We start from the raw sequence: 15,244 nt of genomic DNA, 5'->3' as shown, positions 1-15,244 counted from the left end.
GAGAGCCCACCTGCCCCTACCCATCCTCACAACCTTCTACAGAACCTCCATTGAGAGTGTTCTGTCTCACTGTATGGTGTGGAGGCTGCAGCGCTGCGTGTCCCGAGTCCATAACATCATAAGTGACCCCTCACACCCCTCATGGTCTGTTCTCATTGCAGCCCTCTAAGAAGAGGCAGAAAGCTTCCTGGAGAGGTGGTGAAACGTCTTCAAATCTTGGAAACCAAGTCCAGTGGATATTTTTTGAATTTTTACGGAATGATCTCTTATGTACTTAAAATGATAATGTTCATTTCAATGTTGAAAGCTGCTCATTTAAATTTATTTGTAATTTCGTTTACAGTCGGTGTACACAAAATGACAAAGATGAAGTTTGTCTTAGTCTAAGTCTACAGTCTTTTATGGAGCCCAAACTGCTGTTGCTGTGTGTGGGGTGTATAGTTAGAGCCTGAATAGTGACGTAAAAGACGGATAAATGCAACATGACCAGTCAGACAGCAGATGCTTTGAAAGTATGATCTGACGAAGCGTATCTGACGAAGTAATGCATATGGAAATGGCACAACTTGATTTTTGATAAGAATTGGGTAGCAATACAAAGAAACAGAATGATATGGGGGACCTTTCCATGCAGTGGTAGTGCAGTCAAATTTATGTAGAAATTATTGGTTGACATACCTTCCCCCGCCAGATTAAAAAATGATATCAGCGCCCCTGCTGAGAGTAACTTCCCTAAAAAACAAACAAGCTTGTTTCAAACAAAGTTTTCCAAACAAAGACACACAGTTCATGTTTATGTTAAAATTCATGCTCCTTTTTGGTACAAAAGTTTGCTTTATATCGGCTAAGCCTATTATGATGTTTAGAAGTCAAACTAATACTTAGAGACAACTACATTTTCAACTGTGAGGTATTTTAAACTGTTTGGCTTCATTAGTTAGTTAGTCTTTATAATACCATAGCACACACATAACTTTATATTTTGGTTTGTCTAACTACATCACTTTAAATTATAAATCTGATGATCAGATGATCAGTGCTTAGGTAACAATTTTTTATTTTCATTTGGGTCATTTCTTGAACAGCCACTTTTTTCTGTCACTGTGATAAAAATATGATGAAGTAGTTTTACTCTTACTTGAGTAAGTTCTTTTTCCCCATTTCTGTTAATACTGTATTTAAAAGTGCATACCCGGCTGTTGTGCCCAACGCTGACCACAGGGAGGGGCTGTTGATGTATTTTGGAGCGTCAAACCTCCTCAGTGAAGATGATTCTGGCTTCATAGGACTCTTGGGGAGAGGTTGTTAAATTAAACACTTAAATTTACAAAAAGAAACAAGTTAGAAGACATCAAGCCGTATATTGGTTGGTGTGCAAGACTTCATATTGCCTCAATGACTCCTTGAAGTGTCTTATTAAATGTCTTACCTTGTTGTTTTCATTTGGTTTTAAATGCATGGTAATCACAGTCTGAGACAATTTCCCCCCACCTCCACTTGAGTGTGCCATTAAACAGGATGTGTGCATTAATCCACTAATCCCTCTGCTATTTTTTAATTACAGTGAGGAGAGAAGGTCAATTTCATGCCCCTTGCAACTGGAAATTGGCTTTGTTCTCTCTTGCTTAGAGGCAGCTGTGGATAATTTTAATCATATCTCAAGAACAATGTTTTCATGCAGTGAAATGAGTCATTTTGTGAACTTTGCCAAACTTAAGCCGTTTTTGATTTACTGTATTTTTTTTAAAGCTAACCTTCTCTGAGACGTCCTGTGACTCATTTTATCAACAAGGTGCAAAGTAAAAGTATGAGGATGAATTACTTCTACTGATAAAGAAGGTTATTATATGGAGCCTTTTACCTGAGTGTGCTGACGTGGAAGGGAAAAATACATCTTAAGGGTTATAGGTGACAAGTCATATTCTAGTAAATCTTTCCTTTGGGTAAGCACCTTTGAACCATAGGGTTAGGTGAGGTGAGATTCAACACTCCCTTTGTCTAGCTTTAATGGAAAGTAGAAAATACTCTGAGGATGTCTTCTCATTAAAGAGCTTGGAGTCTATATTATATATATTTTTTTACATTCTGAGCTCATCCTTCTCCATTTCCAAGGTTAAAAACTTAAGCTGGGACAACGCAGTTAAATATGCTTTGTTTTATCAATGGTAAATCTAGGAGGATAAAGAAATATTTGATTTTAAGTGAGCATTTCACTGTACTTTAAACATTTTCTTTCTACTCTTGTACATAACTCCACTTATGTCCTCCCTCCCTACAGGCCCTTTCTTATGGGGGCTTCCAGTAACTTTTATAATAAATGATCAGACTAAGTTCCCCTATTATCTTGGCTGAAAACAAAAACTTGCTAATCAACTGATTTTATTTTGACCAATCTATGTGAATATGGAAAACAATATTCAACATGGCATTTAATCTTAAAAAAAAAAATAAATCTTAAGCAGTAACACTAGTTCTTTTTCTATTGGGTTTATTGCTGTGTAATGCCTTTCCTGCATTAGGATTTACACTGAAAAAATTAATGCAACCGTTTTTGACATCTACTTAATCATATTTAGATACTTTAACACATTTTTTCTATGTCCTACACTTGAAAACATGAAACAATTGTGTTGAAATAACTAAATATGATTAAGAAAATGGCAAAAAAAAGTTGCATAATTTTTTTTCAGTGTACTTTTTTTATCATTAATTTAAAAAAAAAAGAATAAAAGACAGGTTTAAATGTACTCTATATTTTAGCTACACCTGTTTTTCTTCAAGTTACAACTTTGCAGTAAAAGCCCTAGCTGTCCTGCGACAGAAAACATTTTAATCTTCCCCATTGGTATATTCAGTCTGTTCAGGGACCAATCACGTTGGCTCTGCTCCACAGCCTCAGCCTCCAAGTGTGGACAACTGTGGAGCTGAGCTGAGTGGAAACGCACATAGAAGTGCAAAGGCAATACGATTTGCAGACAGGTGCGCCTTTCTAACCGGGATCCTTTCTACTCTGGCCTGCTGATAACATTTCCCACTTTTCAATGCAACCCAAATCCTCTGAATGCACGCCGATTATTAATGACAGAAAATGAAGGGAGCGACTAAATGCGCGAGCGCTTGAATCGCCTTTGTGCAGTTTGGAAAAAACTTTGAGCAGCAGACCGTCCGATCTTTCGGTCTTTGAGTCCGAGCGGACGCAGCAGCAGGAGCCGCAGCAGGAGGCTGGATGAAGCATGTCACCCGACAGGATGATTCTAATCATTGCACTTTTACTAAAGGTCTTTTCTTACGGTAAGGAACACATTTTTTAAACTTAACTACATCAGAAATCTAGTTTGTTTTTATTATTAAATCTTGCATCATAAAAGAATCCTCAATAGTTGTGCGAATGTCGCATTTTGACAAGCATGCACCCCTTTTACTCTGAGACCCGTTGATAAAATGCCTAAAAACAGCTTTCACATATATAAACATTAAAATTGATGCTTTTAAAATGTAGAAAAAATAAGTACTTAAGTTGCTGAATAATGAACATTTAGATTCCAGTTTAATAATATGATGCATAATATAATCTATAGTGTGCAGGATACCATTAAGTATAACAGATCTGCATTTCTGAATGCAATTTTCATCCATATGGCAAAATTATGTGATCCGTGAGAAAATCATCAGTGAGAGGCAAATAATTACCTACTCTTGAATTTAATTTACTTTGCAGAGAGCATTTCATAATTAAATAACAAAAATGTTCTGATATACAGAAATGTTGGATAATCGTAAAAATAAATGAACAAAGGGGGAAGTAAAGGAGAGATTACATCAGATTAGGACGGAGATCTTTTTTGTTCTAACCAACAGAACCACTTATGGTGAAATAATGCACTTTTGGTTAAAGGTAAACCGCTGAGACGTCAAGTCAAAGAGGATTATTAGATCATAGAGCAGGAGAAGTGTTTTCTGTGTGGATGACATCATGGATTCAGGTCTGATATCTTTGCCTTGGACCTGTTCCAAACAGAGGCACTTTCGAGTATTGACTGGACTGTCCCAGGCTCCTGCAAATATCACACAGGAATTCTTTTAACCTGTAAAGGTGCTCCTTTTTAAATCTGAGCTCCAATATACAAAACAAATCAATTAATTATTTTCATCTTTAGACAAACAATGACAGGTTCATTACATCCATTTGTTTTAGCTGGTGATCAGATGGAGACAAAGCTGCCCAGTGTTTTTATATTCGCATTTAGTCTCCTCTAAAGAAGTTTTGATCAAGCCAATAATATATATATGTCCTGAAAAAGCTTTTTTACCTTCAAATATATATTCGTTTAATCACTGCTGTTGTTTGAATTGCGGATGTCCTGCTGTTTTCATTTAACAGTATGTAATTATTTCTATATAGAACGTCTCTCCCGGTGGGATCAATCCCACTGAAATGCTGGCAAACTGTGATTGTTTTGTATTATGGCAAGATAAAAGGAAGAAAAAGGGAGTTTCCACATGCCAAGGAGTATCCTGGTAAAATGTTGATTTAGAATGGGATGAGTAAAGATGATAAATGCTTTTCTTTCGTATATCGAACCGCTCATCTGGAGTATCACACAGAGCACTCTGGTGGAATCACACCAAGCATAAGCAGTTATTTCTAAGCATCAATTAATCGAGATCTGAGTCATTACACGTGAAAATGGGATAATCTGTCAAAGTTTCTATTATCGAAGACTATATATTTCTTTCTATCTATCTATCTATCTATCTATCTATCTATCTATCTATCTATCTATCTATCTATCTATCTATCTATCTATCTATCTATCTATCTATCTATCTATCTATCTATCTATCTATCTATCTATCTATCTATCTATCTATCTATCTATCTTTATCTATATATATATATCTATATATATATAGATATATATATATAGATCTAACTGTTCTTCCTTTTGCCGTTACCTTCTCTAACTTTGAAAATATTTGCAGATAGGTGCTCGTCATCTGAAGCGCAGGTCCAGGTACCAGAGGCCTGGGAGCTTGAGAGTTCTTTGCAGTATCCTAGCTCTCCTTAATAGTGCACTTTCTCTGGGCTGAGATGTCTTATATTTCTTTGGAGACACTTCTCCAGTCTGGGGTTTACTGCCCTGAAAGCACTCGCCCTACATTTACGTTCACCTTCCAGGCTCATTCTAGTCCCTCAATCCTCGAAGAACGTCCCTCTCTTTCTCCGAAGGGAAGAGAAACTCCAGTTTCAAGTGATCTTTTTCCAGATGCTGACATTTTTTTGCGGTACTTGACCAAGCCTTTTCTAACATTCTTCGTAACAAAGTGTTAAAATCATGTATGATTTATGCTAATCTTATATCAGGTCAATAACTTCGTTGTTCAATTCTCAAAGCTGTAATATCGGTATGGTATCAGAAATGAACGAGTTTTATCAAGACACCTCTGATCACAATGTCCGGCTGGTTGGCCACAACCATTTTGTCTGCTTGTATCTTGAACTCCCACAGGATCTTAACTCCATCATTAAACTCAAGTTTGGGAGGTGGCTCCAATTTTGACCTGAGGTCTCCATTTAGTACCCTGCACAGATGTTGCTGTGTACTATACCAGCCACTTGGTTATGATTCCTCTCCTGCTAGAATCTTAGACTTCGCTGTGAGATGTAGGGTTGTTTCTGATACCTCTTTACTTAGCCTGCCCCTGGGATTTTGCCTGGTACTGTAGATCTGGGCCTTTATTGCTCTGGTGCTGAAGGCCTGTTCCTCTGCTGCCATTAATGATACTAGGGTTTTCACAATGAGTGTTAGGCAAGTTACTTCTCCTAGAAAGTAACTGAATTAGTGACTCAGTTACGGCTCAGTGAAAGTAACTTGTTACTAGCCAAAGTAACTATGCAGTTACTTTTTATGATCTAAAGTGTCAAAGAATTTGGAAATCTTTCTTTTCATTGGAATTTTAAATACAAGAGCGGAGGTCAACAATGCAGTTCTCACTGGCCCCTAGGGGCCCTCCAGGACTGCATGGGATGACCTCAGCGTCATCAACTCACCAGTGGGCTAAGTTTGACATTTTATTCTGTTGCTCTTCTTTTTTATTCATTTATAGAGCATTTTATCATACTAATGATATAGAGCATTTAAGCATTTACAGAGATTTCATCATGGCAATATCTAAAAGAAAAATAGAAATTAAAGGACACAATAAAAAGTATGTGTATTATGCATATAGTTCATATGAACGCTGATCCCTCCAGCTCACAGGTTCATATTGGTAGCCCTTCCAATGACTCATGACCATGACGTAGCTCTCAGCCTTAAAAAGGTTGGTGACATCTGAACTAGAGGTGCATTTATAGAATACAAGGTGTTTGTTATAAATTAATAAATTAAATAATTAAAAGGCACACATATTTGGAAACTTTGCAAACTAATCTGCATTATTTTGAGGTGTGTCGTTTGACAAGTGAGTTGTGATATGATTATGTAGATTTACAGGTAATGATCTTTCTTGGTTATAATAAAAGAAAAATAAGATGTTTTGGCAATCATTATTTTGCACATTGCCAGCCTTCACTTGGCTATAAAATAGGTATGAATCTGAAAAATAATGTTTTAAAAGACAGACAGACAGATAGACAGACAGACAGGACATGTACCAGTCCTGTAAACATCAACCTCCAAACCTTAGCACAAATCCTTATGTAGATTTAGATTTTATTATTATTTATTTCAAATGTTATAGTTATAATAGTGATTATATGATAGTACATGTGATGTTATTCTGCAATGTAACCTTGCTGTAAACTCTATACTTCTCAGCAATTTTACACAAACTTTTAATGCTGTTTGCGGGATCATGTTCTTGGTTTTATTTGGGAGTGTTAGAATAAAGTGGGCTAAACACAGGCAGGATAGCACGCCTTCCAAACGTTTTGTCAAAACTATGCGTCCTCTATTTAAAACTCTGTAGTTGTTGATCTCCTGGATATAATTTAAAAGGCATTAATGACAATTGTGTTGATGTGAGCTGGGAACCCACTTCTTTGGTTATTTGGTCTGTCAGCATACCTGAAATTATTTCCCTGCGATCGTCTTCCAGCTAATTTTGGTGACTTTACTTCATTTATACGAATTTATTCATTTTTTATTATTATTTTGTAATCTTAGGTTATTTTATTCAAATTTACCCTGCAGTTAAAAACTCTATCAGAAATAAATCCCAAGGCCAACAAAAGCCTGTGCATGCTTTGTCATGTTTCTAAAAACTATTGTTCTATGACATTTAACCTGAGTTTGACCTTCTGCCGCCAAGCCTCTATGGATTATTACAAAAATCAAAGTGCAGGCTGCAACTGTTGACTAACGGTTGCTATTTTAGAATAAGGCTTAGTGGGCTTGATTGAGCCTTAATAACCGCTTCCAAAGGGATCATTGTGGTTCATCTGTAGTTTCTTTATTGTAAAAGACATACTAAGGCCTTTTCAGGCCGCCTGTTTGAGTTTAAATGATGTAAAAACACCTTTTTTATATCTACTTAGCTATTGTGCTGTTTTTGTTTCTCCTCATACTGAAGAGAGTTAATAAAATGTAAATCAACTTCTCAAGGACAATTCCATCAATCAAGTTAAAAAAAAAATTTTTTATTTGATTTGTGACCATGAGTCTCTTCAAAAATGTGTTATCTTGATTGTTAATCTTTATCACTTAGCGGTCCCTGCCAGTTACTCAATTTGTTTGTGTTAATCTGCATCTTTGCTGTCATTCACACACTCGACAGCACATATAAACAAGCTCAGGCCAATGAAGCCTACGTGTCTGTCCATGTGGCCAAGAAATAATTTGGCACATTTAAATTTAGGAACAAACTATACAGCAGAAGCCTGAAATATTCACAGCACCACTAATCACAAAGACTTGCTGTTGAGACACCTGATGCATTTTATGCTGTGAGGCGGAGCATGTGCAATGCATGTATGTTGTGACTGCACAGTTCGACCGTCACGCCTCATTAGATGAGACATTATCCACGTTGTAGATGCACTGTTTCAGATCACATAAAATCAGAGTGTGTACTGGAGAGCAGCCCTGGCTCTCATTTTTTTTCCAGACAGCCTCTCACCGTCCATCACAGCTTGACTGGGCTTAGTCCTTGATTCCCTTTATTTAGAGATGCAGAGTACCTGCATAGAAATATGTGCACATTTCTTCCTTTAGTGTGCATACAGAAAAGCAGGCTCAACTGTATCACATCCCTGAACTTACCTGCCGTACCGAATCCATTGTTAATTATCAAGAATAATTCTTGCCAAAGGATGACAGCATGAGAATGTTAGTCAATTCTAAGCTTGGAGTTTTTAAGGTTTGTGACATTTTTCTTGCTTCTATCCTCAGTCTCCTGTGACTGTGGAGTATAAAGTGCTTAGTGCAATGCAGATACGAGTTTAAAGAGAGTGAGGAAGAAGTTGGAATATTATCAGCTTTGTTCTAATGCATATTTATGTTGAATGAAGTTGGACACCTCTTGCATTTCCTACAATATTTATTAGAGTTAAGTTAAAGTGGGGATCAGCTGATAAATTACCCAGCTTTGACAGTCAGGATTGTCTAGGTTTACTAGGCTGTAAACAGGACTTTTCTAGCGGCTGACTCCGTAGACAGTAACCAAAATATTTTGCCAACCTTAGCACGGAGTGTGGTGATAAAATCAAAAACACACCTTTAAAAGCCTACAGGTCAATTTTTAAAAAAAAAGATAGTTATTCTTTATAAGAGATTTTTGAAATTGTACACTGTCTAACCTGCTAATCTTGTTATCAAGTGATATACTGTAAAGGTCCTGGAGGATGAATTGAAAGTGAAAATTTGAAGCTAAATTATTCTGGGCCTGAGTAAATATGGTTTAAATTGCCAAAAAATAGTTTCAGCCTAAAAAATAAAAAAAAACCCAGATGTTTACATAAAAAAAGTTTTATTTTCAAGTAACGAAGGAAATAAGCATAATAAACCGCAAATACAAAATCCTGGGTGCATATGTAGCAAGTTTGGTATCCATCCAACAAGCAACTGAGAAGTTATAGATGTTAAGTTTTAAAAAATCCAAGTGAACTCCTATTATGCCATTTTGGAACAATTTGGCATAATATCTGAATTTGCAATTTATTTTTGAAATAGAACATTTGGAATGCTGTTATATATTTGGTTATAAAAATATTGTTTTATTTTTCTCGTAATAATCTAAGCTTTATTTTTTTGGCACAATTTATTTCCACACTATAATTACACACTATATACATAAAGCTAAGTCGAAAATGCATGAGGACTTTGTCCAATCAGGGAGCTTTATAGCTCTTTGCAAAGGTCACAATAAACATGATCCAATTATGTGCACCAATTTGAGATAGACCAAAGCTACAGTTAAAGGAATAGTACACCCAAAACATGATTAGCCTTCATTTTCTACTCACCCCCATGCTGAACAACACTCTGGAGTACTTTTTTGATATCTCAAATGCATCTGGAGATCTGGGAGGCTTCTTGCTGTCTGCTGACATTCAAATAATGGAGGTCTATGGTGCCCGAGGCAGAAAGGTCCATAAAAGTCCACAAAAAACGTGTTAATATTCCTCCAATGTATTCCAAGTGTCCTGAGTGGGTAGCATCCAGAATTTACTCGAAACGAAGTCATTTAGAATGTTTTTAGAGCACAAACAGTAGTGTATAGGATTTCCTGAAAGCGCGCACACGCGCGTTCACGAGCCTACGGAAGCCGGCAGACCAAACCAGCGCATTCAGCTCGGCAAAGAACTCATGCTCTTCCTCAACACTGAAGTCCTCAGACATTTTTCTTTCGTTGTTTCTTTCTTTGCACAGGTAAACAGCACATTTCTTCTTCTACGCTTGCATTATTGGCAGAGCAGACGCTGAATGCGCACTTTCATCTTGTTTGGTCTGCCGGCTTCCGTAGGCTCGTGAACGCGCATGTGCGTGCTTTCAGGAAATCCTATACACTACTGTTTATGCTCTAAAAACATTCTAAATGACTTTGTTTCGAGTAAATTCTGGATGCTACCCACTCAGGACACTTGGAATACATTGGACGAGCAGTATGGAGGAATATTGACACGTTTTTTGTGGACTTTTATGGACCTTTCTGTCTCAGACACCATAGACCTCCATTATTTGAATGTCAGCAGACAGCAAGAAGCCTCCCAGATCTCCAGATGCATTTGAGATATCAAAAAAGTACTCCAGAGTGTTGTTCAGCATGGGGGTGAGTAGAAAATGAAGGCTAATCATGTTTTGGGTGTAATATTCCTTTAAGCACACAGAAGAGTGATACAGAGAGAAGAAGAAACTTGAAGATGCAAGAGTCTTTTAATGAAAGGTTGGACAGATTTTATGTGCTTCTCTTGGTTTTGCTGGTGTTTTTATTTTTTTTGCTTCCTTCTGCTGAGTTAGACTGCGGTGGATTCAGTGCCTTGTTGGCTTTCATTAGCAAGGCATTGTTAGGTTCTGCTACGGGTGTTGTTGAAGTCAGCCCCCCCGAAACACAAAATGGGTCATAAATTGCATTTGGGGTATCTGAGCACTTTTTGGCACGGTGTGGGACCTGTGGTTAATGGACAATAGAACGAAGTAAGTAGTCTTATAGAGGTGTCTTGGATAAGCATCTGGACATATGGTGTGTGTTGGTGAGCTACAAGCTCATTATTGTTGCAAAAGAGCTGCAGCCCCCTTGAAATGACTTAATGGGTTAAAAGTAGAGATTTGGAGAGATTTTACAAATAATGGACTTTACACATGCCAGTATTGCTGTATTTTCTAGTTGCTACTGTAACTGGTTAACCGTTTGATTGAAATGTATGTTATTGGGAAATATCTATTACCTTTTCTCCTTTACCATTCTCTCCGATTGGTTAGAAGTTCATTAAACTGGTTTTAAAAAAACTATCAAACAAAGATATCTAGTCAAGATGTCAGTTTGAGAATACAGCCTAGTTTCATTTGAAATTATTAGAAGGAAATTGTGACAAGTGGCATCACTTCTTTTTATTGGTGTGTTTCTACATTTAGTTCATCGTGTTGCCTGGCTGCCTTTTCCCCCCAGTGTGTGAGTTCTTGTCGACAAGTCCCTTCTGTCACAGTCCCCGACCAAATTTTACATCAGACTCACACTTTCCTACTTGGCGGTCTCCCTCTTCTAATCAAATTAGTGCCCAACAATCTGGATTCTCTTCAACCTAACCCACCATGTTTGAAGAGACGGGAAAGGAATTTGACAAACTGTCGCTCCTTGTGATAGTGGGCACTGAGTGTTGAGGGCGGTGCAATAATCATGGTGTTAACCTTCATCAGCTTTGCCTCACAAATTCTATTAATCACTCCAGCGAGAAATCAATAGGGTGCATAACAGCTCACATATCAAAGTAATTCATCTCTCTCTGAGCTTTCTCTTCTTTCATATAATTTGAAGAAAAAAAAAATTAACAGCTTTCATCTTTTCTGAAACTAATGCTTTTTCTCATATAACCTGTTTTCCTATCTTTGTATTTTCCTATCAGTATGTACTGTGTCATTTCATCGTATGGCATATAACTTTTTTTTAACAATTTTTCCTGTTACAGCTATAAGCTTCAGTATGTTTATTTTTTATTTTACATAACTCACACTAAATAATGCTTAATTGTCAAGAAGAATGAATATTATTTTGTTGTTTATGTATTTCTTTACAAATACATAATGTTAAAAATGTGACATGCAATTTCTTCAACCCCCTTTACACCCGATTCCTCTTAATAAAATCCACTGTTCTTAAATACCCTCAGAAGTGTACTAAATAGAAACACCTAATATGGAGTATAAATGGCAGCAGTATACCACAGTTGGTGGCAGTATAATGATTTGGGATGTAGATCAAGGAGCTTAATACAGAACAATTCTCTGTAAATGATTTATAACTTTGAATACAAGACTGTTAAAAGTTAGTGCTACAATGGAGCAATTTAGATCAGCCCAATGTTTGTCTGTAATTCTTTTAAGAATTTGTGGCCAGACTTAAAAACTAGAATTAAAATCATATATTGATCTTTAATCTTTATTTCGTTATTTTTTTGTGTCAAACTCAAAGTACAGTGGTCGAATCCGGCCTCTTATGGAAATATATCGGGCTCTCAAGAGCTAAAAAGTTTACATCAGGCCATAGAGTAAAGACATTTTCTCTTTTAAAGTAAACAAAGTGGCTGAAACTTGAAGAAACAATGAAGTAAAGTTAAAAGTACAAGATCAGTGTGCTCTTTTTATTTGAAATGATGAATCCAAACTTTCCTTTTTCACAGTTCAACCCTCGGACCTTTTTAAGTTTCCATGATGTTAAACTGGGCTACTATAAAAATTAGTTTGACACCCCTGTGGTAGAGGCATAATCCAAAAGAGTTGCAGGTTTACCGCAGAATCAATATGACTCAGAGAAACTGTAAAAGTGCAGGCAACACTTCAGATTTTTATTGAAAAATGTGGAAACGTTAAATTTTTTTCTTCCCCACTACATTGTGTATGTCTCACTAAATACCAGTTATATTCAAAACAATCTAGTTTGTGGTTGTAAATTGGCAAAATATCCATATTTTTTTTGCCAACTGCTGAATTTATTTATAAAATCATATTTTTTCACCTGTGCAGACAATGAAATGTTCCCAGCCATTCAGAGTGCTGACTTTTCCATAGGAGCAGTGGTAAGAATAGAAGAAAGCAGCTTACTGTACATACAGAATATTACATGAAACTTCTCTAAAGCTACAGCTCAACATGATGGGATGTGACACTTTGGTGCAATTATCAATATATAATACAGTGGGAGACTTGCAGATAGAGAGGTAATGATCTCCTTTACACTTCTTTGGGAGTTGTGAATGTGACTGTGACTCACTGCCCTGTGTGATACTATTTTCACATCCACCTATGGATTCTGTGTGGCAGCTTTGGGGGTTCTCCTGCTGCGGGGATGAAGCACAGCCTCTGCTTATGATATGTCTTAGACCAAAGTGAGACATGGACCTCATGTGGTGCCTAAGATTACAAAACATGCAGCAGTAGAATTGAATTGCAGTCGTGCTTTGTACCGCGTGTCAGCAGGAGCTTAATCGAAGTGTGTATTCGGTCTAACACAAAAGTATGTGTTTGAGGTGTAACTGATGTGAAGAATTATATGTTTATATTTAGGAACTCAGCCAATACGTACACATAATGATAAGACAGGTAAAGATCTGTTAACACGCCCCCATTAGATTTATTTCTAACTACACTGTTTATTAGTCTGCTTATCTCTTCTGTGTGTGTGTTTGTGTGTTGCTGGTAAAATGGTACAACTTATTAATAAAATCAAGAGTCATTTCTTTGTTTTTTTCCCACACGAGATACGTTTTTCATAAGGTTGGAATCCTATGTGTAAAAAAATGTATATGTAATAATGTGCCTCATGAAAAAACAAACTAATTTCCCCAAATCCTTTATTAAGATACTTTTTTTTAATTTTTTATTAAAACAGTTTTTTTGCCATTGTTTCCCTGAGGCTGCTTCTGTCTCTCCTGCTTTGTGCTTCTAATGGAGCAACAATCATTACAAATTGATTTGTGGTATTTTCCCTCACATGCCTTCTGTTTAGAAGATTCTTAATAAATGTCTTAATTATATATCATAATAGGCAGCTGGAATGTTTTAGTTCTGTAGAGAAAAGTTATTTTGAATATACACATTTCTAATAATTATTTATTATGTAAATAAGTTCAACCTTCAAGTTTTATATTAGACCCAATCAAAACCAAATTATTTAAGGAAGTTTATCCTCTGATCACAGCCCCCATTTAAATAGGATTAATTGATCCTTAGTAAAAGGATATATGCATTAGGCTTTCTCGGTAGCTGTAATCCGAACGATCAGAATGGTCTAATGAATTACAGACTTGTTTCTAATATTTATTTCTCTATAAAATCATATTGGAAATAGTTGCTAATGAAATATGTGAGTATTTTTACTGTAATGGCCTGTTTGAAGTGTTTCAGGCAGGCGTTATAGCTTACTATAGTGCTGAAAAAGCACTGGTGAAAGGCACTGATGATATTCTCATGGCTTTAGATAATGGACTTGTGTCTGTGACTGTCCCTTTAGATCTCAGAGAGTTTTAGATTTGCTGTAAAGATTAACGGAAAAGCACTAGGTTGGTTCAAATGTTATTTTTCAGACAGTTCAATTTGTTCAAATTAAATGACAAATCTTCCTCAAACTCCATGGTTAGCATAGGAGTACCCCAGGGTTCAATGACTATAGCCAGTTCTGCTATATATACTTCTAACAGGTGAAATGATCAGACAGTGTCAGATACATTTCCACTGTTGTGCTTTTTCCCAGTTTGTACCACTTTGCATTCACAAACAGCCATCTCACCTTCTTGCTTCTGACCCCGTCAACCGTCCTGTCTGGCCACAGAAAGTGAGAACTTTGTAGCATAACAGAAGGTTCAAAAAGGCAGAATCCATTGTAAAGGATAAGCCTTTTAGAACTAAAGAACTGTTTATGACTGGTTGCAGTTCTTTTTAGAATGCATAGTTTAACTGACCTATTTATTTATTTTATTTTTATTTTTTAGCTTTGTTCATTTAGACGGTGTCAGTACACAAACATTAAAAGGAACATTAAAAGACAAAACTGTCCAACTCGTATCCAAACTGATACTATCCAAAACTTTTCTCACACAGACCAGTTCAGTCAACCATTTAGTCTATCCCTTTTTGGTCATTGCCATGATAAACACAAGTAGAGCATTTCATTCCAAACTTTCACACAGTGGTTAGTCAATATTCTAATTAAGTGCAATTGGTGCAAATCTTTGAACTAATCCAAAACTAGCACCGTATACAAAATAATATGATTAATGTTATTCAGCATGCATAAGTATATGAATATATTAACAGTGATAATGAGGCAAATAGAGGATCTTTATTAACAGTCAGGGAGAAACAACTTACAGACAGTTGAGTGATGTTTTGATTAATTCAACAGTGCATTGCAACAATACCAAAAAGTCCAAAATATAATTAATATTAATCTAATTTATTTCAATGTAGTCCGCTTCTTCAGACAAACTTAGATCAAATTATATAAAATTTAGATCTATCCAAATAATAACATGGTTTTAATCTGTGTAAGGAAGCTCAGCTAATTGCATTGAGTCAATTACTTTGCAGCC

The 15,244-nt window shown here is 36.3% G+C and overlaps 1 protein-coding gene across 1 annotated transcript in view; it reads left to right on the top strand.

The window, feature by feature from the left end:
• The first annotated feature begins 2,864 nt into the window (after window positions 1-2,864).
• The window catches only part of LOC119778395 (GDNF family receptor alpha-4-like), a 38,407-nt gene continuing 26,027 nt past the window's right edge, over window positions 2,865-15,244 (top strand). The window contains exon 1 of the mRNA XM_038277606.1: window positions 2,865-3,291. Within this exon, the coding sequence (XP_038133534.1) occupies window positions 3,234-3,291 (58 nt within the window). The 5' untranslated portion in view covers window positions 2,865-3,233. The remainder of the gene's footprint in view (window positions 3,292-15,244) is intronic.

The sequence above is a fragment of the Cyprinodon tularosa genome, unplaced genomic scaffold, assembly GCF_016077235.1.
Source record: "Cyprinodon tularosa strain WSP-4 unplaced genomic scaffold, ASM1607723v1 ctg101, whole genome shotgun sequence".
NCBI classification, from domain to species: Eukaryota; Metazoa; Chordata; class Actinopteri; order Cyprinodontiformes; family Cyprinodontidae; genus Cyprinodon; species Cyprinodon tularosa.
The sequence above is the reverse complement of the archived record's forward strand: the minus strand, read 5'-3'. Positions and strand labels throughout refer to the sequence as shown.